The sequence below is a fragment of the Melanotaenia boesemani genome, chromosome 16 (genome assembly GCF_017639745.1).
Source record: "Melanotaenia boesemani isolate fMelBoe1 chromosome 16, fMelBoe1.pri, whole genome shotgun sequence".
In the NCBI taxonomy this organism is placed as follows: domain Eukaryota; kingdom Metazoa; phylum Chordata; class Actinopteri; order Atheriniformes; family Melanotaeniidae; genus Melanotaenia; species Melanotaenia boesemani.
In genome coordinates this window covers 8,783,518-8,807,251 of record NC_055697.1, presented here as the reverse complement: position 1 = coordinate 8,807,251, position 23,734 = coordinate 8,783,518, and the positions used below count along the sequence as shown (strand labels likewise).

General features: G+C 39.3%; 1 protein-coding gene across 1 annotated transcript; it reads right to left on the bottom strand.

Annotated features, from left to right (window-relative positions):
* Window positions 1-806: 806 nt before the first annotated feature.
* LOC121655135 (kynurenine 3-monooxygenase-like) lies at window positions 807-23,734 on the bottom strand. Its single transcript, XM_042009580.1, has 15 exons — window positions 23,456-23,734; window positions 23,076-23,145; window positions 22,807-22,904; window positions 22,084-22,173; window positions 21,241-21,289; window positions 16,026-16,113; window positions 12,397-12,562; window positions 12,245-12,316; window positions 7,086-7,207; window positions 6,402-6,549; window positions 6,265-6,322; window positions 6,083-6,165; window positions 2,992-3,093; window positions 2,861-2,920; window positions 807-1,334 (listed from the first exon to the last, which is right to left on the bottom strand). Exons 1-15 carry the CDS (start codon window positions 23,516-23,518, stop codon window positions 1,188-1,190), a joined length of 1,416 nt encoding a protein of 471 aa, XP_041865514.1. The 5' UTR covers window positions 23,519-23,734; the 3' UTR covers window positions 807-1,187.

Sequence of the window (23,734 nt, the reverse complement as noted above, 5' to 3'; positions counted from 1 at the left end):
GATGTTCATATTCATCTGAACTTATATTAAATCAGTACAAAATGCAAACATTATGTCTTCAAAGGCCAGCTATGATCAAATGAAGCAGAACAAAATTAGAGAGGTTAGTAAAGGTTAGATGAGGCCTCAAAAATGACCATTTAGTCACAGTTTGGCACCATCGATTCTCAAAGTCCCCCGATTGGAGGACCCCAGGTTTTAGAAGGTTAAATTCTCTATATTCCTCATTCTGATACTCACTTTAAAATTTATTCAAGTCATCTTGACCATGTTCATATGCTGAATTGTACTGAGCTGCTGCCGCGTGATTGTCTGATAAATTATTTGTGTTAACAATCAATTGAACACGTGGACCTAATAAAGTGACTGGTGGGTGTATATTTGATACTTGGCCTTTTACCACAGAGTGAGTAAGCATCATGTTACGGTTTTCAGAAATGTTTTGAGTCAAAAAGCTTTACATAAATAAATAAATAGTCTAAAAGCTACTTAATAGTTCTAATGCTACCCATATTATGTGTGCTTATCAGCAAACAACAGAGGGCAAATATACTGGAGCTCTCAGAAGCACAGATCTGAAAAGAAAGGGAACTTTAAACTTGCACTTCTGGTTGTAAAAAATACATGCATGAATAGACAATTGTTTACAAAAAATATTCTCTGTTATTTCTGTGTAAGGTAATGAAATATAACCCCCATGACCTCCCAATCCAAATTACTGCAGCTTTACATCAAAACAAAGTCTTACAGTATAGATACAGTATTGTTTAGAAAAACAAAGCCAAAGAGAAAAATCTCACAGTAACTTTGATGAGAGGTAACATTTATTTGCATAGACAGTACAAGCAGCTATAAAAGCTCACACAGGTACCTAAGACCCTGTCTAAGAGTTTAATACTGACATCTTTTTTTTTTTTACATGAAAACCTTTTCAAGCAATCTAATCAAAACTCCACCACCAGACTCCCTGAGTTTAACCATTATTGCTTCAACACTGATGAAAAGTTGTCAAATCGTACCATCCATCACTGGTATAAGTTAATGCAGTCATTATTACAGAGCATAATTCCCCTGCAGAGCGTTTACTGTGAACCTGATGATTTAATCAAAATCTAATTAAAGCTCATTCTCATGTTGGATGCTGCAGTCACTGCACCTGTCTATCAGGTCTGAGAAGGTGCCAGTACTCAAGGGGTCTTAAGAGACACAAGCTTGTTCCACATCTTCTCAGCGGGGGAGACGAGCTTGTTCATATCTGGAGGATTTTTAATGAGCAGGTAGGAGCCTCCGACAACAGCTCCCGCAGCACCGAGCAGCAGGCTGTAGTTTATCACCTGGGTGGAAAACCAGAGAATTAAAACATAATTGGCTTGATTCAGTTCTGTAAGCAGTGTATGCATTTTCAGGCTGAACATGAAGATCCCTCAGAAATGATGTAGCTGTGGCTCTAAATCAAATCATAGTATGATGTGTGAACATTATCTCTGCAAAGGCCAGACACAACAATATTAGATGTTTTAGTACAGAAAGCTCACTTAGTAAAAAAAAGTTTAAATTATTAACTATATATATTTCTTTCAATAATTTACCTTAGTGGATTTTTAATTACCCATGGTCATTTCCTCCATCTTAAAAAACCCCAAATAGGAAAAAAAACAACTGCTTCGGAATTTAGTTTTCAGTAAGACATCATTTGTGCCTCTAACTGTTTTACTACTGACCATGTGTGAGATGGTTATAAAAGCCCTTTTTTCTCCTCTTGTACATTATACCATAGACAAGAGAGAGACCTTTTTCAATTTAGGAACTTATAATTATTATTATTATCATTATTATTATTATTATTATTATTATTATTAAAAAGGCCTTCCAGTTATTTCATAATGAGCTAATCATTCAAACTAATCATCATCCTCTTAAAAACTTGATTATTTAATAAATCAGCCACGGTTAGCTCCTGTTTTTATTTCCAAATTGTTTCTTGGAAAGGAGTGAAGACTTCGTGTCCATTATGATGAGGTGTGATCTGAAAAATCGCCATGCTGCTCTCACGCAGCTTCCTGTCCACTTTCAATTAACAACACCTGTCCCAATTAAAATGGCTGTGAAAACTATTTTTATATTCAAACAGACTGCATTATTTCCTCTCTTTTTAAAAAGGGAAGTTTGAACAAGGCTAAAGGTCTTTTTAGAAAAAGTTTTTTAATTTTATCAACTCATAATGAATTTTTTCTTGCTACACCTCCTTAACTTAACCATCCTCTGCGGACCGTGGATGTTTAAAATAAATTTCTTGGCAATCCCTCTTAAAAACGACCGGATATATCGACTAGCCAATTTAACTTAATCAGAAGGTGATAAATAGATCTGTTTTGTTCATTTTGAGAGAAAGTTTTGGGTTTATTTTTTCTTATAATACACTTTTACTCCACTTAGCACAGACACAGACTGTCCTGCTTTCCTGCCTCACATCTCAATTTCTCTATTTCAGTATCACGCTTATTATCATTGTAAAGAGTTGTTGTAGAAATGTATTTGCAGCTTTGCTTGTTTGCTGTGAAACTCCCTACTGTCTCTGACCATTTGTGCAGAAGTCATCAGCACAGGCCAAGGACTAACTGGCTTATCCTCAGCCCAGCATGAGGAGTAGGAGACATTTCCCCCACGCTGCAGAGCTGTCTAATGTTTCTGACGGGGAAAATGTTTACCTAGCAAGAAGCGTCCGTCTTTCACACACTGATAATGCTGCCACTTCAAAAGAGTCTTGAATTACAATACTAAGCTGTTCAAATGTAGGAAAAGAAAGTAAGGTGAAACAAAAGACGTAAAGAAAAAGAAAGCATTATCTGAAGGGTTTTACTTTGTTTTGCCAGTGCCAGCGCTCCACAGCTACATGGTATCTGGTCCTGGTGAAAGTCACCTGGAGACAAAATCAAAACATTGATTTCTGGGGTGGACGAAACACGTGTTCTTTATTAGCTGCACACTCACCATCGTGTAGAGTGGGATTATTGCCTTTGGCATTAAGAAGTGGAGGACGTTATCAACATACTTTCTGAAAAGGAACCATTTGGAGTTGACGTGTGCTCGCATCTAGGGGGTAAAATAAGAAAGGTGTTGGTGAGGTGAAGCATCTGTCCAACATACTGTCATGTCTCCTTCATTCACACTTAAGTTCAACAGCTCAGAAAGACAAACTGGCGGCAAGACTGACAGGCCAAGCATGGTTGTGAATGGATGGTGGCTGTCAGCAGCCAAAATTCTTCCAGACATAAACATGTTTTCATCTGTGAGTGGATCCAGGAGCCTCAGGTGCATCGATGACTGGACTACAGGTAACTACTTCAAAACATGTGTACTGTCTTCTTCTATGTGACTTTAAAGGCATTACTTATCTCAAACAGTAGCACCTACCAAACAAAGATGGTACTGCAGTTTTAAAGTTCAGAAGATTCTCACTTCACACATTCAGTTCATTCAGAGACGCTGTAGTAAAAATACTAATAGACATGAATGGCTCATTCTAAGACAATTCTACATTCTAAGACTAGATGAAAATGGAAACAATTTTTCATGATATATAAAATTTTTCTGGCATTAACCTTTGATTGTGTTACACACTGCACCTTTAAGCAAACAGAAACCATGTCCTGGTTCAGGATCTAATTTAAGGGGTTTGTTTCCAAATCTGCCTCCTCTCACAGCTCTAAAGTGTGAGCACGTTTCTATCTGAGTGATGGACACAGTGATGCGTGCTTTCATGCCAACTAGGCTTCAATACTCGAGTGCGTACCAGGACCTGTGGCAGACAACACACCAGCTGCCTTTCAGTTTCTGTATTGATCATGAAATTCTTTCACTTGTTTATGAAGCACCTCCTGGTCTTGGAGTAAAACATGTTGTGTCTCACATGCTCCCGGCATATATGAATCACTGCGGGCCTTCAGGTCCACTTGGCATGGTTCTGTTTACTGTTCCAGAGAGGAAGGGTGAAATGCTTTAGTGGTGCAGCTTTTAGCTTTTATGTTTCAAGCAAGTGGAACAAACTGCCCGAGGGCCCGAGAGCTGCAGCAAGTGCTGAAATCTGTCACTGCAAACCTCTTTACCCTGAAATTTGAATATGAAATGCCTTTAGAAATAATCTATCATGCACTAACCTCACCTTATTAATGTTAAACTGTTTTCTATTCAGATTTTTTTTTTTTTTTTTTTTTTGACATTTAGATTTATCTTTTCTCTCTTTCTTTTATAAAGATATTTTTATAAAGATAGATTTATCTTTTCTATTTCTTAATTTAGTTTCTACATCCTGCTTGTGGTCACTGCCAGTCATCTGGATAATGATACTTCTACAAGAAATCACTGGATAATATTTTTTTTTACTGAAAAGCCAACTCCACCCAAAACCAGAGCAGCTAAAACATCCAGTGACACCATGTGAACCAGATGACATAAAAACATTAGTGGTCCAACACCTATTTGATAAATACACACATATAATGTACATTCCCTTTCTTACGTAAAAACGTGTATTTCCACCTGAAGTTTGTGTGGTGAGACCTACATTCTAAAGACAAATGTGTTTCTTATAGTAAATTAAGCCTCCTTCATTTAAGATAACATACATGTTTGCTGGGCTTGCTTAACATAACTATACTTCTTTTTTAAGATTTAATTTCCTTTTATAGGCTTTGTGGTAAAATGTTATATAAATGTGGATGTTACAAGTGCAGCTGTTAGTGGTGGTTGTGCAGAAAGATGGCTACTCTGCCACTGTTGGATAACCTGACTATGCTGGAAGGAAAACTGTTGCCTCGGGCACAATCTGGACTTCTGTACCCACTAGGGCTCACAGCTGGACCCTTAGAGTAACTATCTACGTATTTGAGGGTCCGAAAGGTACAATTATGCTCCCAAGAACTAAATGTATGTACTGTTTTTTCTAAATGTTATGGTACAATATAAGCAAATATTATTAGGAGAGTTGGGAAAACATGGTTGAATTAAAAAAGCTAAAACTTTATATTTCCTTTACATTCTAAGCAAATTTCAATAAATCTATAAAACTGTGTAGTCTAGATGAAAGAGTGTAAAATTTATTCTTAAATTTATATAATTGCATTTGATTCTATGTTTATTTTGAATGCACTTTGATTAAACACACATTTTACTAATGTTTTTAACTTGTTTCACTTTTCCCTCATTAGTATCATGATCGTGGTGGTAGCTCAGGAGGAAGAGTGCTTTTCTGCCAGTTAGTGTTTTTGTGGAAGACACTGAACCCCATGCTCCCTCATTTGCATGTAAATGTATGATAGAGAAAAAGCATTATCTTCCTTTGGGGCCGTGGCAGGAGAGAAACATTTTCTACTTTTAAGTGAAGGGACATCAATCAGATATAAAATACAGAGCTTTATAAGGTATAAATAAGTACCTACCACTGAAGGTACAATCCCAGTACTTTTAAGGGTAACACCCCAGTGAAATTTGGCATTTATTTTATCTAAGTGTAATGTGGCTTTAAGAAATAACAAGCGATTTGAGATTGTTTTGATCTCCTGGAAGATGATAAACAGCTCATGCATTGCTTTAGGTTACATGGGTCTATTCTTTTTGAGTTGTGTGAGAAAGTGGGACCACTGTGGTTTTGATGATGTGGACTGATGTGCTTTTAATTTTAATTCCTCTGCAGGGTTCTTTTCTTTAAACATACTAACTCAATGTTTCTATCACTTATTCAGCTGCTTTGATTCTGGTCATGATTCAGTTCTAAGAGCACAACATGAAAGAGATTTTCTCTTTCTCTGCTGAACTGATTGGTGTCTGATTTTGTCATTTGGAAAATGACTAAATGAAATGAAATTCTTTACTTGAGCTGCCCATCATGGTGCATAATAAAATAAAAAGGCAAGCACGCATAGAAGCAGGCGTGTTTTTTTTATGTGCAACTTATTAACTGGAGGGGTGGGGGGTGTAAGATTGGTTTTATAAATCTGGCAAAAAAAGAATGCATCTGCTCTTTTCTACCTTTTTGCATGTAAACTATATAATTCATTGGGCATGTAAAAGATATATGACTTACTTCAACATAGTTGTACATGGCCAGGTCTGCGATTGCATGATCATCAGGAACACGGACCCTGGTATACTCAGGTAGTACAGCACCTGGGCAGATAAACAGAGGCAGCGACATGATTTTCTTGTGCACACTCAGCACATTCTCTGCTTCATCTTTACTTTTTGTTCATTTTAAAAGGCACTTACTGAAATCCTCATTGAACTGATCCATTATTTCATCGAAGACAATGCAGTCCTCAAAGCCCTACAAAGCATAAATGGATGATTGAGTCTCCATCTAATTCTCTTCTCCCTTTTCTTCTACCCCATTTACTGTTACTTACAGCATTCATTCCCTGCCCGTAAAAAGGCACCACAGCATGGGCTGCGTCTCCCATGAGGACACATTTGTCACCAATGTGATATGGGGAGCATTTAACAGACACCATGGCCTGTGCAGGCAGTCGAAAGTAATCTCTCTTGAGAGCTTCGCTGCAAAGCACAAATAAAAACAAAACAATTACAAACTTAGTTTGAGCAGGTGATTTAATCTGATATCTTTTTCTAAACAGTCTCTCCTGTTTTGCTTACAACAGAAGAATCTGCTGCATCTGAGTATGTTAAAATGACCTTACTCCATCTGTCCTGGTTTTTCTCTTTTAAAGAAACAAAGAGGAATAAAAGAATGCATTCAGCTGTTAATGCTCACGCACTCTGGATAAAATCATCACAAGAAGGAGGTGAGTGAATAAAAGCCTCAAGCATCTAAACCTCATGCATCCCTCCATCACCCGCAAGATATGATTCACCTCAAATTGAAACCTCAGGGCAGAAAACCATGCGAGTCTTAGTCTGCAATTTTACACTCCACAGACCACGGCTGGCGTGGCTGGAGTTGATGGGACTAAGGTGTTCTTGAGGATGCCTTTGCTGGCTGGATGACAAGATAAAGGCAGAGGGGCAGAAAAGAGGAAACATGGATGGTTGACAGGAGACTCGAGGGGGTGGGGAGTGAGAAGGTCACTTACACTCCGATTAGCGGGATGGAGTCGGGGAAGTAATTTTGGAAAAACTCAATGACTTCATCTCCTGTGGTGATCTTCTCAAATTCTTCAAAGGGCATGAAGAGGGTGCAGGTAAATGTCTTGTCCTAAATTGGGAGATAATAAAAGTGTGCAGTGACTTTAGTTCTAAAATACATTGTGACATGTTTCTGTTCCCATGATCAAGTGATGCTTTACATGATTAACCCTCAGAACCCGTTGCTTCAGAAGCAGTGGAGCACTGGTGTTTAAAAACCATAATAGACTTCTGGAGCTTTCTATGGTTTTGGTATTTTCTGCATCCTTAAATAAAAGCAAACACAAGCTACCACATCTGTGTTAACAGTATCCTGATATAGTTGATGAAGAAGAATTCAAAAACACTAGTATTAGTAATAATATAAACTTATCACATTCATTAATGTTGTAAATTCTCTAGTTGTTCAAAATCTATAACAGAAAATGCAAAACATTATTAATTTTTTAACTAATATTGTTGCACAAACGCCAAGGCAATGTACATTCACATTGTGCATGTGGTTATAAATGCATGTAATTTATCTATCTATTAATTGTTTTATGTATTTGATCAAGGCTACAGGTGCCATATAAATGCAAATGGCTGTATAGTTGCAACTGGTTTCAAATGGTACTTATGTTGAAAAAAAATAGGAGTAGTTGATACTGAGAAATGCAACCAATTTGCAAACTTTTTTAGCCAAAAATTTAAAACAATTAGGCAAAATATTAATTCCACACAGTCAAACAAGAAAATTAGTCTGTGTCTAAAGCCCGGAAATAATTCTGATGTCATGTCGCAATTTAAAATGGTGAATTTAAAAGTCCTACAAGAAACAGTTTGGCATTTGAAATCAACAACATGCACTCTGGACATGATACCATCCGACTTTTTAAAAACTGTTTTTATCTCAGTAGAAAGTGATCTTCTACTGATAGTTAACAGCTCGCTTGCATCAGGCATTTTTCCCAAGTCACTAAAGATAGCTGCTATTAAGCCACTCCTAAAGAAAAGGACTCTAGACGCCTCTATAATGAACAACTATAGACCTGTCTCTAACCTCTCTTTTATTTCCAAGATTATTGAAAAAGTTGTATTTCACCAGCTTCATGACTTTTTAAATGAAAGTGGAAATCTTGATAAATTTCAGTCCGGCTTCCGACCTCATCACAGCATTGAAACAGCTCTGGTCAAAGTATTAAATGACATTAGGTTGAATACTGATTCTGGTCAAGTATCAGTCCTGATTCTGTTGGCCCTCAGTGCTGCGTTTGATACTGTAGATCACAGAATCCTGTTGCACAGGCTGGAAAACTGGGTTGGACTTTCTGGAGCGGTCCTTAACTGGTTCGGGTCCTATTTAGAAGGCCGGAGTTATTTTGTTACGATCGGCAGCTATGAATCCGAGCAAGTGGCCATGACTTGTGGAGTCCCCCAGGGGTCAGTCCTTGGACCTCTTCTGTTCAACTTGTATATGCTCCCTTTGGGTAAAATATTACAGAACTATAGCATTAGTTATCAAAGTTATGCAGATGATACACAACTTTATGTGTCTCGGTCACCAGATGACTGCAGTCCAATAGACTTAATGTGTCAGTGTCTGGAGCAAATAAACACCTGGATGAGGGAGAATTTTCTACAATTAAATGAAGACCAAACTGAAATTATTCTGTTTGGTAGCAAAGAGAAGAGGGTCAGCATTGGCAAACACCTGGAGGCTCGGGCTCTTAAAATCGCCAACCAAGTTCATAACCTGGGAGTGTTGATAAACTCAGATCTGAATTTCAGCAGCCACATCAAAGCTGTCACTAAGAAGCTTTTTACCAGCTCAGAAACATCAACAGAATTAAAAGGTTAGTCTCCCAGAAAGACCAAGAGAAACTCATCCATGCATTCATCTCCAGTAGACTGGATTACTGTAATGGTCTTTTAACAGGACTTCCTAAAAAGAGCCTTAAACATCTGCAGCTCATCCAGAACGCTGCTGCTAGAGTTTTAACCAGGACTAAGAGATCTGAACACATCACACCAGTTTTGAAATCTTTACACTGGCTTCCAGTCAGTCACAGAATAGATTTTAAAACCCTTCTGCTTGTTTACAAATCCCAGAATGGTTTGGGCCCAGAATACATCTGTGATATGTTCAGAGAATATAAACCTAGCAGAGCTCTTAGATCCAAAGACTCTGGTCAACTAGTCCAGACCAGAGTCCAGACTAAACATGGAGAAGCAGCATTTTGCTGTTATGCTGCAAACAAATGGAACAACCTGCCAGTGGAGATTAAACTTTCCCCAACTGTAGACATTTTTAAATCCAGGTTAAAAACATTTCTTTTCTCATGCGCCAATGCATGAAATCTGCACGGTAACTTTTTTAACTTATCTTGCTTTTAATCATTTTAATGTAATTTATTATTTTATTGTGATTATGTGTTGATTTTGTGTTGTTGCCTTTTACTATTCTAAATATCTGTAATGTCTTTGTTTTATGAAAAGCACTTTGAATTGTCCTGTACATGAAATGTGCTATACAAATAAACTGCCTTGCCTTGCCTTGCCTTGATTATGATGAATTCAGTTCAAATTACTTCTATTTAATTTAGTTCAGCAATGCTTTTTCAATCCCAAACTGAAATTATGTTAATGCAAAATAAATAATAAAAACATAATAACAAAAAGAAATAGCAATTAGAAAATAAATGTTATTTTCTGCAGGGATGGCATTGTGTACTGGTCTTAACTGAAGCAGCCTCTGACTGAAGACACTCAAGGTTTTTGTTTTTGGGATGTATAGAGTTGCCCATTATGTTTAGCAAAATCATTTCAAAGGTTGGTATGATTTTATTTATGAGACAAGTCTCAGTCTGCTTAGTCTCCATATTTATGGACCTAAAGGACATTATTGTCCTTGTATTCAGGATTTATTCCAGCTGTCTGCTCACAAAACTGAGAAACTGACATTTAATTACTCTGCTCCTTTGCATGGAATTAGCTTCATAATTCATAGTTTAGTTTACATCAAAAGAATGCAGTATTTTTACAGTGGGTACATTGTGGCCTACTTATAATCGCTATAAAGCCAAAGATAAGTCAAGATAAATTCATTTAAGAATTTAAACTTTGTCTTTATAAATTTACTTTATCTTTCTTAAAACTGCTGCTGCAGACAACAAGCTTCAAAGCATGTTAGCTTCCACTCTGAGGGTGAGCGCTCAGCCTTCTTGTTCAATTTTCATTGTACAAGTTGGATAATGAAGCAAGTTGTTGCCTTGATGCACTGGATTGCATTACACAAATTAATTTAGTGTGACAGCTACACAGGCGAAGTGTTTATGCCATGTCTAGGCAGCAGGACAGCAACTTACTTATATAACGCTTCAAAAATAAACCTAAAAAAAATGGCCCATCACACATTTTATCACAGTTAAAGCTATTTATTATGTTAGATGTTTACAAAGAAAGACATAGTCAAGTTATAGTCATACTCAAAATACCAGCTCAGCTTTAACTGATGGTATTTTCATCTAAATCTGAAGAATTGCAGCTTTTTAATTTTATGCTGCATTTATCACAAAAAACAACCATAAATAAACCTTTTATTGAACAATAATAACGAGTTCTTTGTGAAAAATTACAACCTGAAGTTGGGAGCCCATCTATTGCCTTGCTTTGTTTTTGTCATCCTGATTTTAAAATGATTAATTTGTCCAGTTTGCTAACATTTTTTACCTTCAGGATGTTTTCTCAGAGAATGACGGGTCACTGCTCAGTGATACAGTTTCCAATTAACTTTGCTGCATTAGGCCAAGTCTGAGCTCCTAGTGTATTCTGGTTGCACTTAACACTGTGTTCTACACAGGTTGGTGTCAAAGCGTCATCTGTCCAAAAAAGAAAAGAAGACATAAAAAAAAATCTGTTCCAGAAATGTGAAGGCTTTTTGTCCAAGCCTTATGTGACCTTTTCACTTCTTGAGGAATAGAAATGTTTTACAACCTCTGGCAAACCGTTTGCTTTTGTTCACATTCACAAGTCCTTTTGTTTTTTTATAATAGACTTGGGTAACGACATGTCCTCCTCCTACATTGTTCATCGACCACTGCTGTCTTCTATGGACATCCAGAACTTTTTATGTTGCAGAGCTCTCTGGTGTGCTCTTTTCTTTTCTTTTCTTTTCTTTTTTTTTTATCCAGAAAGTAAAAAACTATTGATTTGGACACTTGTTGTGTTCTTTCCACATTTCTGATGTATTTTTGTGGGTTTATAATGGACCATTTTACAGGCATTGAGAGTTCTTTTCACTGTGTATTTAAGACTCATAGCAATAGGAAATCCAAATGCATATGCCACATGAGGCAACAACCAACATTATATAAACACATCATGTGGTGTGATGAAGACACAGTATATTGCATGCATTTTAATGCAATCAATTCAAATGTAACACCAAACTCCAACCAGTGATGGATGAAAGTCAGCTGAGGTTGTGGGCATATCATTTTCTCCCATCTGAGCAGGTGCCATCTATCAACATAAGCAAAATACACCCAGTGGACCTTTTAGCAGTGTCACTGTTGCCATGGCATCCACATCAGCAAGGATGCTTTCCTTCTTCTTCTTCTTCTTTTTTTTTTTTTTTTTTCTCCTCAGCCTTAAGGTGTTTCTGTCAGTTCAGCCAGTAAGTGACAACGTGAATGCACTCTAACGGTAGCTGTTTTAACCTGATCTCACTGTGGAGAGCCAAATCATTGTGCTGAGTCAGCCATGCAGAAAAAAATCATTGCAGGATTAGAGGGGACAGATGAGACATAGAGAAAGGTCTAACAAAGACAGGATGAGACACAGGTGAAAAGGAGGACACAAATGTAGTTTGAAAAGTAGGATAAACCTCAGGGAGCCAAGGCATTTTGCACTCCATGGTTTCTGATGAGTAAGCCTCCACTGGCTGTGGGGAGGGCTTAGATAACTCTATAAGGACACCCCAGAGGTCCAATATGGCCTCAATTTTTCTGAACTGGTTAGGGTTTTATCTTTCTGTAATTACTAGTGCTTCTTTATAAAATAGTCAGTTATAAGCATACATGGTTTAATTAACATAAAACAGAAGGAAAAGATCATTTGCTCTCACCAGGTTGGGAAGGGCGATCATCATGAATGTGTTTCGTGGCCAGATGTGCAGATAATTAGGTTTCATAGCGAACTGGAGATGAAGATGAAAGAGAGAAAGTGAAACTGAATTAACTTAAACATAAAAGCTTACAACCACTGTAGAGGACTGACCTCTCCATTGATGGGTGGTATAGTGAGCTCCATGTAGCCGTGAGGGATGTACGTCTGGCTGTAGTTGAAGCGGCTGCGACGAAGGAACTGCTTGCGGATGGCAGAGAAAGCTCCATCACAGCCTACAATCAGGTCTGCATGAATCTGCTCCCTAGATTCGTCTGACCTGAAGACCAAACCAGCAACAAATTCCCTTCATTAAAGACAGTCATTAATCTCAGAGTTGATTTGACAGGCCTCATGTACACCCTGAAGGTATTTATTTAAAAGAAAAAAACAGCACTGAATAATTTAATGAGCAACATTTTGGGACTTCATTAGCCTTCCTGGAAGCGATGTCCTACTGTCTTCACACCTGTCACCCCAGCTAACACAGCACATTCGCAAAAAGTCTTTCTCTGCATGAGAGAGTGTGATAATTGCAAAGCCCTTAGGCTTTTAGCCTCGGGTTAAATCCTGCCATAACACAGCTGCATGTTTTAAGCTTTACTTTTTTCCATTTGATCATTTCCGCTGCACTAGCTGACTAAAATCATTGCTTTTTTCATGTTATCACATAAATTACTTTCATTTTTATGGTGGTATTTGTCTAAAATCATGACTGAATGGTCATAGTTTTTGGTAATTCATTGTAATTTGACTTTTAGTAGGTGCACACTGATGTTGGCAGCTTCTGTTATCCTTTTAATAGCCTGCTCCACCATTTGATAAAGCAAATTTTTCAGATTATATTGAATTTTGTTACTAATTTGTGGAAATAAACCAGTTTTTACAACATGTTTTGGGTATGTAAAGCCAAAAGTAAGTGTTTGTAATCTCATGACCTCTACACTATTGTTACTATATTATTAACTGTCAACCATGTCTCAACCATTTGTTAAAAAAACACATTGATTCTTATTACTTTTGTTCAAAGGAGAACGAAAATGCAAAGGAACATTTACTCTTGCTGTTTTCTCAGTGCAACTTTTAAAGGGTTTTTGTAAACACACCATTCTGCTCATGACCTTTTGAAAACTTAACAGATCCAAACATCCCTTGATGCAGTCTGATATGCATCTCGTAAAACATTTCCTATAATAGTACCAAGATTTACTGATCTTACCTTTGGGGTTGTTCACACATCGGTGGATGCTGGTGTGTTTTAAAAAATCAATGCTAAGTACCTCTGCAAATATTCTTGCCATCCCATCTTCATTTTTAATGATCCATGCAAAATGCATAATCATATTCAGCACTGCCAGATTGTTTCAGCACCAAAAAAATTATCTAGACATCAATGAGTAATGTTACTGTGAGTAATTTATTGAAATTCATTTAATTATTCTTCCCCCAATGGATAGTAATATATCAGATTACACAATGTGTGTCAGAAAGGGCAGCAACGATGTGTACAAAACAAAAACACAGAAACTATTCTTACATTACTCTTACAAGTAATGGCAGAGCTTTATGGCAGAGAAAAAGATGTTTAAAAAAGGATAAATGTATTATGAAAATCTGATTTTATAACAGAAATTGTTCCATCAAAATCACAAAAATGATGTTGAATCGGCAGCAAGGCTTGCCTCCAAACGCCTTGCTGATAGTTGGATGTCTTAAACAGTCAAAAATGCCACTGTGACTTTGTATATTGGAATTGTCAATTATATTACTAAAACAAATTACATAAAAATATTTGTGGGATGGCATTATTTCCTTTTCAAATACAGACAATAGTTCAGGACATCCAAGGATACTGGAGGCATTATTGCGCCTTTCACTAGCATTTAGGTAAATGCAACTTCTTATTTGACCACATGCATGCCTCAAAGTCATTTCCCAAAACTTTTCTAAGTAAAAAAGGATGATGTAAACCAATTTTTATTTCTGATTAATAAGGATGGAGGCAAAACTCTATACAGTACTTTTCTATATTCTATTTTTGTTCCATCTGTAGTCTAGCATTATGCTAGCAGCTCTGTGAGGCTATATTGCTCATACACAGCAGTTCTCTAAATGAAATATGAGCATGTTCATATGGTGGTTTTGTACTGATTATCCAATTTCTTTTCATCCCTAAGTTCCCTTAACTGGCATTTTTTGCATACTGGAGCAAGAGAGTACTCTTCGTATACATGTTCTTAACTTATACTAACATACTAAAGACTGTAGTTTCTTCTGCTTATGCCTACCGTAGTTTAACTGATATCTAATAAATTTACAAAAATAAAATACTGTTACCAAATAAAAAAAAATAGAAAGTATTTTCTATCATAAACCACAATATTGGGTGATCAACATTTGATGGTGATCTCAATCCAAAGAATGCAAATGAGACACTCAGAATGCCGTCTGTAGGGTCACTCTGCTGCTAATATCATGACAGAAAAATGTATCTGTAAGTCCGCCCATCAAGTTCTGAGCATGTATACCTGTAGCTGTATTTGTTAAATGTAATTCCTAAAAAACTGGTCTAAACCTGACATACATCTGCTTATTGTTCCTGCACATCCGCAGCATCTCTTCATTATCCATGCTCCACCTCCAAACGGATGTGTACAGGCAACAGGTAATTAAAAATGATTGGTGCTTCAATACCAGTTTAACACATTTAGTAAATGGATTTATTATTGTCAATGACAGCTTTCTTTCATCATAGAAGTTGCAGGTGTATGGAAATACTTAATGTGCTCAACAACTCATGAATCTCTTAATTGGCTTGTGCATAGTAAATCTGATGATATCTGGTTTCCTGATTACAGCATCACAAGGAACGGCAGCCCATTTGTTATATGCTTTTACCTGCATCTTAGGATGTTCATTTCAAATTTCCTCATTAGCATGTTATTCGATTTACAACATTAAAGCAGATTATTGTACCATTTAAGGAATTGAGGTATCTAGTTCATGCTAATGGTGATCTGTGAATTTCCTAATAAGTAACAGCTACTGGAGAAGATGTCAATCAGTACGTTGTGCAAACTGGACATAATACAGCAAATATGAGCTTCCACTGTTCAAACACAGGAAAAGGGTAAGAGATGCAGCCTGGATGTGTAAGGTGCACCACAGGAGGAGTTTTGGAGCCCTCACATAAAACCATATTTAATTAAAGTGCATTAAAGATTTAGTTTGTTTATTGTAATCATAACCGCAGAGATTCAATATAATCCAAATGTTACCTCGTTACTATTAAACATGTAAATATGTAATTGAATAGAAATTCAAACGTGGGCATCAACTGGATAATTTAACATTTTAGATAAGACTGAATTCAATTTGAGAACTCAAAACAAATTTAGCAGAGTTAATGCTCAAGCATGCTGTGATTAACTAAGTACACTAATCCCCACAGTCAAAAAGACCTGGAGGTGTTTTTGTGTTAATTGGATTGTAAATTGTGTGTCACATTTAAGGACAGCCAATTATAAAGTAACTAAGAGTCACCCACAGCAGCTTCAAAGACAACATGTTTATCACCTTCCCCGACCCTAGGCAGTTAACATGCACGAGTCCACGTTTCTTTTCACGCAACAGTGAACAGGAAACATGATCAATAAATCCAAAGAATCCAAATGAGCAGCTCCCCCTCTCTATTAAGCCTGTGTGTGTTTAGGTGCACATATGTAAGAGCTGTAACTATTTACCTGACAAAGGTCATTAGCCCTGTTTCAGGGTTCCAGTTCTGCAGTTTGTGATCGAAGTTCAGCTTTGTGTTTGAATACTTCTCTGCCTCTTTGAGAGATATAACAAAAAGAGATTATATCACAGATGCTGGCATGACGCAACACCAGCGCTTTTTATAAGACAAACATCTCACTAAAATATTCAAGAAACATGAATAAAGCTAATAAAATGGAGTAATAACTCAGTGTGTTAACAGAAAGTCAAGAGGAAGCAACCTTGTGCTGATCAGCATGAATCTCCTGAATAACATCACACAGCTGTCAGTGTAGCTGCTTCTGTGAACAGCAATGTTTGGGATGTCACACTGCAAAAATCTCTTTATTTCAGTGTTTACTGTTGGAGCCTGGATTGGCCCTGATAAGAGCGATGACAATCAGCCTCTCTTTCAGCACGTCCAGGCAATCTAATTAAAGTCAGAGCCATGCTGTCACATTATCTCCAAACCTACACTGAGGCTTCTCATTAAATATTAGGCAAAATCCTTCTAGCTAAAAAACTAGCACATTCCCTGATGTTGCCTGATGCACTTAGGCCCTTTAAAGTCTGCCAAGAAGCTTACACACAGGGAGCATCTGCAGAAGATGGAGCTCTGCTTGCTAGAAAACAGTCTAAATTAGGACAAGTGACAGGAGGGAACTTCCTTTGAATTAAAGTTTTGTGCAACCTTTAAACATATAAAATACTGAGAACACATATTTATATACGAACTGTAAATTGACGGAAGGACTGAACATGACAGTAAGAGGGTATGTTTCACTGGTAAGCAAAAAGATGTCTACAGGCAAACACGATTTAAACGCATTAGATATTCAATTAAAAATGTCATTAATATGCGATTATATGAGCTTCCAGCAAGGAGCTACCAGGACATTGCAATGAAAACATTTGTATATGTTAATTTAAGATAAGAAACTGTGCTTTCCTCTGTCAAGTACCGGTGTGAGTACTTTGAAGGTACTGCTGTGACTACTCCAAAAATGTACCATCTTCTTCTCCATCATAAGCAGTATGAGGCTCCTCACTAATCTGTATTTTCCTTATGACAATTTCTTTAGTTTATCAACTTAAAAATACTCACTGGGCTGGTTACTAACATAAAACACAGGTAGTTACTGTAGTTTTTTCAGCTGAAGTGTCACGATCATAGAATAGAATAGAATAGAATAGAATAGAATAGAATAGAATAGAATAGAATAGAATAGAATAAAATAGAAATACTTTTTTAATCCCTTCGGAGAGTCCTCAGGGAAATTTGGGTACCAGCAGCAATACAACACCAACAGCAAAGCAGGACAAGCACAAGACACAATATATACAGGTACAAAGCAAAATAGAGGCAAACAGAATGCAATAAATTTAACAATAATAACAATAAGATAAGTTAAATAAAACAATATAAACAAGCATTGCACACAGTAGAGGTGGTACAGATTCCCAGTTCACTGTTGCACGTATAAGTTATTGCAACTGTTTGTATGGGTTATTGTGCATGTGTTGTATCAGGCGGACTGCACACCTCCCTCTCCCCCCTCCTTCTCCCCCTCCTGCCTAATGCAGAGTTGTACAGTTTGATGGCTCGGGGGACAAAGGAGTCTCTGAGCCGGTTGGTCCTACTCTTGGGGAGGAGCAGCCTGTTACTGGTCAGGCTTCTCTGTGCACTGATGACAGTGTGCAGAGGGTGACTGGCATCATTCACAATAGCCAGTAGTTTTTTTTAGTGTTCTCCTCTCTGCCACTGTCACCAGGGAGTCCAGCTTCATGCCAACCACAGAGCCCGCCCGCCTGATGAGTTTTTCTAGCCTGTTAGCACACCTTTTTGTCATGTTACCCCCCCAGCAGACAACAGCATAAAAAAGCGTGCTAGCCACCACAGACTGATTGAACATCCACAGGAATTTCCTGCAGATGTTAAAAGATCCCAATCTTCGCAGGAAGTACAGACGGCTTTGGCCCTTCTTATACAGGTGATCTGTACAGCATGTCCAGTCCAGCTTGTTATCCAGCCACAACCCGAGGTACCTGTAGTTGTCTACAATCTCCACCTTGTCGTCCCTGATGGTCACTGGACGTGGTTGTGGGCTGGACTTCCTGAAGTCAATAACCAGCTCCTTAGTCTTTGAGGTGTTAAGCTGGAGATGGTTCATCTGACTCCAGGTGACAAAGTCACTGACCAGATTCCTGTACTCGTCCTCTCCATCATCCCTGATACACCCCACGATGGCTGTGTCATCTGCAAACTTCTGGATGTGACACAGTTCTGAGTTGTAACAGAAGTGTAGAGTGTGAGGAGGGGGGGGGCCAGCACCGTCCCCTGGGGTGCTTCTGTGCTGCTCATGTGCTGCTAATAACAGTGTCAGATGTGGTGTCCTTTAGCCTGACATACTGCGGTCTCTCTGTGAGGTAGTTACCAATCCAGGACACCAAGCAGGGGTCCACCTGCATCTTCCTCAGTTTGTCCAGAAGCATCAGGGGCTGGATTGTGTTGAAGGCACTTGAAAAATCCAAGAAGAGGATCCTCACTGTGCCCCTCCCCTTATCCAGATGAACTTGGACACAGTGTAGGAGGTAGAGAATAGCATCCTCCACACCCACACCTGCGCGATAGGCAAACTGTAGGGGGCCCTGGGCCTGTTGCACTTGGGGCTTGAGGAGATTGAGGATGAGCCTGTGTGTGGGTCATGTTCGTTTTCTAGTTATAGTTTTGGGTTATAGTTCTGGTTTTTGTCATTAGTTTCTGCTTTAAAATCATGGTTTGGGGTTTTGGTTTTGTCATGTTAAGTTAGTTTTTCCCTTGTGTGCTCTGTGGTATCTGTTTCTGCCTCATTAGAACACCTGGTTTAATTACTCATCCACTTCACCTGTTCCCCATTACTCCCCCCGTGTATATATGTCCTTGGTTTTCAGTCACTCCTGGTCAGATCCTTGTACGTTCTTTTATGTGGTCATATGAGGTACATAGTTACATAGTTAGTTTATCCCTGTCGTGTTTTGTTCCCTGTCCTGACTTTTGAGAGAATAAACCTTGTTACTTGCACCGAGTTCTGCCTCCTGCCCTGACTGCCTGCAATTGGGTCCTCACCTCCACCGCAGACCATGACAGTAGGATCTGACCAGAAATGGACCCAGCAGGTGGTAGGATTACCCTTTTTGAGTATCTTAGCCGAGAGGCCGCTAAGTGCTCTCCGACCAGTGTGGACCTAGATCCTCCGCTCCCGGAGTTCCCTCCCAAAAGGTCCCAGAGGAGGAGACCGTTGAGGCACAGGGAGTGGAGCCCTCCCGTGAGCATTACCTCCAGTGAACTGGTGGGATGGCTCCGTGGGTTGGATCCAGAGCCAGAGCCACTGGATTATTCCCAGCAGTCGTGTTTCATGGGAACCAGATTGGCTTTTAGGACACCTCCACCCAGATGGTCCAGATGGCATGCCCCTGTGTGTACTCATTTGGCAGCCATTAACGGGGACCCGTTTGACGCCCTTCATGCAACCTCCGAGGGTGTCCACTGGAGCACTCCTCTAAAGCCACCTAAACAGAGAAGACGCTCGAGAAGGAAGTCGCAGGGTTTGGGGAAATCCTCCTGGTTTCCTGTGCCGCCACCAGCACCGACATCCACGTCTCCGGGTTCGCCACCTGCTCCAGTGCCTCAGCACCCCACACCAGCTCCCAGGCCCACGTCTCTAGTGTCACCTCCAGCTCCAGTGCCTCAGCACCCCACGCCGGCTCCCAGGTCTACTCCAGTTGTTCAGCGTCCGACGCCAGCTCCGAGGTCCTGGCCTCCGAGGCCTCTCTTCTGGTCCCTGTTCCTGAGGGGGTCAAAGGTTGTGACGCCTCTCTTCTGTTTCCTGTCCCTGAGGGGGTCAACGGTGGTGACGCCTCTCTTCTGGTTCCTGTCCCTGATGGGGTCAACGGTGGTGACGCCTCTCTTCTGGTCCCTGTCCCTGGTCTAGACGCTCCTCTCCCTCTTCTGGTCCCTGTTCTTGAGGAGGTCCCTGGTCTAGATGCTCCTCTTCCTCTTCTGGTCCCCGGCGCAGAGGAGATCGCTCCTACTTCGCTGCCTGAGGTTGACAATTTGACAATTGATATGCTATGTTCTCTGGTTCCAGGGCTCATTGCGTTATGGTGCCTGTTTAGCTCTCCGGAAAGTCAGTCCCAGTCAGTCCACCTTCTAGAGATTCAGCCTGCAGGAGATCCGTCCGCTCAACCTGCAGAGAATCCGTCTGCTCAGCCTCCGGAGATCCAGCCTGCCCGTCCGCCAGAAACCCTGTTGTCTGCGCGTCCTCCGGGTCGTCCCCCAGAGGTCCGGCCCAAGTCTTCTCGACCTCCTGGTCGACCACCGGAGACTCTGCCCCGGTCTGTCCAGTCCCCAGGCCGGCCTCCTGAACTGACCCTGCTGTCTGCTCGGCCTCCAGGTCGCCCCCCTGAACTTTGTTGTAAAGCCTGTTTTGGCCTGTAAGTCTCAAAGTTTTAATCCTCAGAACTACCATCATGGCCTCATACTTACGAGTGAAACAGTTACTACACTAAATGAAATCATTATTTTGTGCTGATAGACATGACTTGTGCTTTTTTTTAACTGATTTAATTCAGTGGGATATTTTTAGTAAATGAAAATGCAGTGTGAAATATGAAGTACTGACAAGAATAAAAAGAACTAGATGGAAGTTGAACTCTTTCAGCTTTTCAACTGATTATCACTCTTTCTGGAACAGCTTCATAAAATGCTTGAAGACTGCACTCCTATCTGCAGTCATCTTCAAATCCACTACATGAATGCAGAATCTGCTGTGAGACGTTTTGGCAAAATGCAGTTCACACTTTTAGAGTTTCAATGCTTGAATCAGTTTACATCCTGAATTCACAGATCATGGCACAGACTGCAGTCTTATCATTTAATGTTGTTTGGGAGCATTCTGTTTTATGATATCAGTGTACAGCATTAAACTGCAGGACATAGTTCTGCAGCTATTGAGTGTATGCTGCATGTAAAGGGCAGAAAAATGTTTTATAATTTGCCATCACTGAATGCTGGCTTCTTCACAGAAGTAAATTCAAAAGTGAATTAGCAATTATCCAGTTTCTGTATCATGTATATACACAGACTGCCATTAGATTTACTGAAAGGTCTGAAAGAAAAGTCAGAGCTGTAGTTCTTTTTGCTGACTTATTAAACTTTCTTACCTGTTAGTAGCTGTTTGTTCAGGTTGGCACGGTCGACAGACAAGATGTACTGAAAGCAGAACAATTTGTAATTTGCCACAATTTCTCAATCAGAACTGTGAGTGTATTAATTTAAAACTGGGACAGGAAGGTTCTGGGGTTCAAATTCTCTCCCTATGTTTATGATGTGAAATGTTACGCAACTTTAATATTTTTGTTTTATTAAACCATTGAAGGACCCCCTAATGAGATTAAGAGCCATAGCACAACAGGCAGCAGGATAATCACAATGATTTTAAGACAAGACATCACATAGAAAACCACATTTTAAAATGTAATCCCAACCGCTGTTTAGCTTAACCACCAGATAATTTATGTGACAGTTGGACTGCAGAAAACCCAGACTTGCTGTCAAACACATACAAGGTCTAGCAAACACCAGAATGAATATTTTATCTGAAGACAGTGTTTGTATGCATGATGCAATTCTTACAGCATGTTTGCTTACAGACAGATACTTGTAACATAGATGTAATCTCTCTCCCCCCCCCCCCCCCCCCCCCCCCCCCCCCCCCCCCCCCCCCCCCCCCCCCAGCAACAAATAATGTAGAAAGAAATATGGTCAATGCTGTTGATTAGCAATCATTGACAACATATATAGCGATCAGCTGGTTTTTACAGTGTTATGTCAGAATTTAAATGTACTTTTTTGTTAATAATCTGTGTTATCAAGACTGGTTGGCTTTGTTTTAGAAACAATACAGAAACTTGAAGAATTACACAAAATGTCTGTAGCTTGAAGCAAGAAAATGGCTGCAGTTCTGCAGCTGGCAGGGAGAGTAAATGTCACAAAGAGAAAGTTACCTGGCCTTTCTTGCCATAAGGGATTGGGGACTGTTTCCCACTCAGTGAATGGATCATTCTTGCATGCATTGGGATTCCCTGAGAGACAATCTGAGACAAAAATAGATCATTATAAATATTAAAACAGACAGGTACAGTCATTTAGAATATATCTGTATAATATGGTTTGCAGTGGTACATTAGTGTGTTTGCTGAAAAAAAAAGTGAAAAGAAGACATCACGCTACAGACAGGCAGTAAGCGCTGTGATTGCTTATCACTGCTTTTATGCATCTGGCCTTGAGATCATTGATGCAAACCTGGCAAAGCAGGCCTTATTTTCTCATGCTGAAAAGTCATGCAAGTGTGAAGAAAAGGGCTGATGCAGAGCCCCAAGGCCTGCTTAACAAACCCAGGGCAGCAAATGTGGAATAACTGCTGACCTAACTTGTAAAATAATTTAACTTGGGCTGGAACCGAAAAAAGCAGGGTGGTGGATTCCCTAAGGCATGGTCATGTAGTTAAGATTTTATTGTTAGAAATCTGCTAGACAAAATGCTTTCATATGAATTTATCTATATTTGTTGTAACTAACTTTAAACAATACCAGGAAAAATGGATGATCTACAATTTCTGTCCACATGCATTATTCAGCACAACAAACAAGCTAGAAAGGACAATGCCCCTCTGGTCTAGCTTATCTAATCTCCACCCTATTAACAGTAAATCCATTCAATCTGCAAACCTTCTCCTCCATTCCAACATGTTTTAGAGCTTGTCGGCCTCGGTGAGACAAGGCCAGGTTGATGCTTCTCCCCTTCACAATTTTGGCTTTCCGGATATCTGCCCGATAAAACACACACAATTAATTTTTGGTCTGGAGAGATTTACGTTAAAAGTTTTATATACTATTCAGGAATATTGCAGTTGACAAGTGAGTCCATTTCTCGAAGACAGACATGTCAGCTTTGTTTGGTTTGAAAAGTAGAATCTGAAAAGAGCTTTGAATACTACCTTCCCTGCTTTCAAAGACCTCCACATCAAAGCCTCTTTTGGCAAAGAAACAAGCATTAAGTGACCCAACCTATGAATTAAAGAGAAACACATTCAAAATCACCACATTCACATAGCTACACTAATATTTCGTGGTTGCACAATATTAAGCTCCAGTGTGAGAACTCATCCTCAGAACTTTAATGTAAATACTTCTTTCACCAGACTGTGTAAGAATATTGCTTTGTTAAACTAATCCCTGAATAAGAAGCAGGTTGCCATGGCAAACAAAACAAACTAAACAAGAAAAGAAAAGAAAATGGTAACCACATTTGCAGCTATGAGATAAAAAGACATCACGTGGAGTGAATTAATAATTTACTTTCATTTTCTGTTCTTACCAAACCACCGCCTACCACAGCAACTACTTTCTTCTCGGCCCGTCTGCCTCCTGTTTCTTCCATGTTGTTCAGGTTTCTCTGGCGCTCTGACCCTCGCACTGTCCGGTTCAAAGTCAGTTACAGAACAGTTGAGCTAAGATTTAAAAGAGGAGGAGCAGAATGGATCCTACTGGTATCTCATGAATGTTACTTTCATAATCAGTTCCTCTTTCAATGCAAACAGGAACAATAAATAACACAGGGCGTTCTGAGCAGCATTGGATAGTTCGCTCTGGTGTC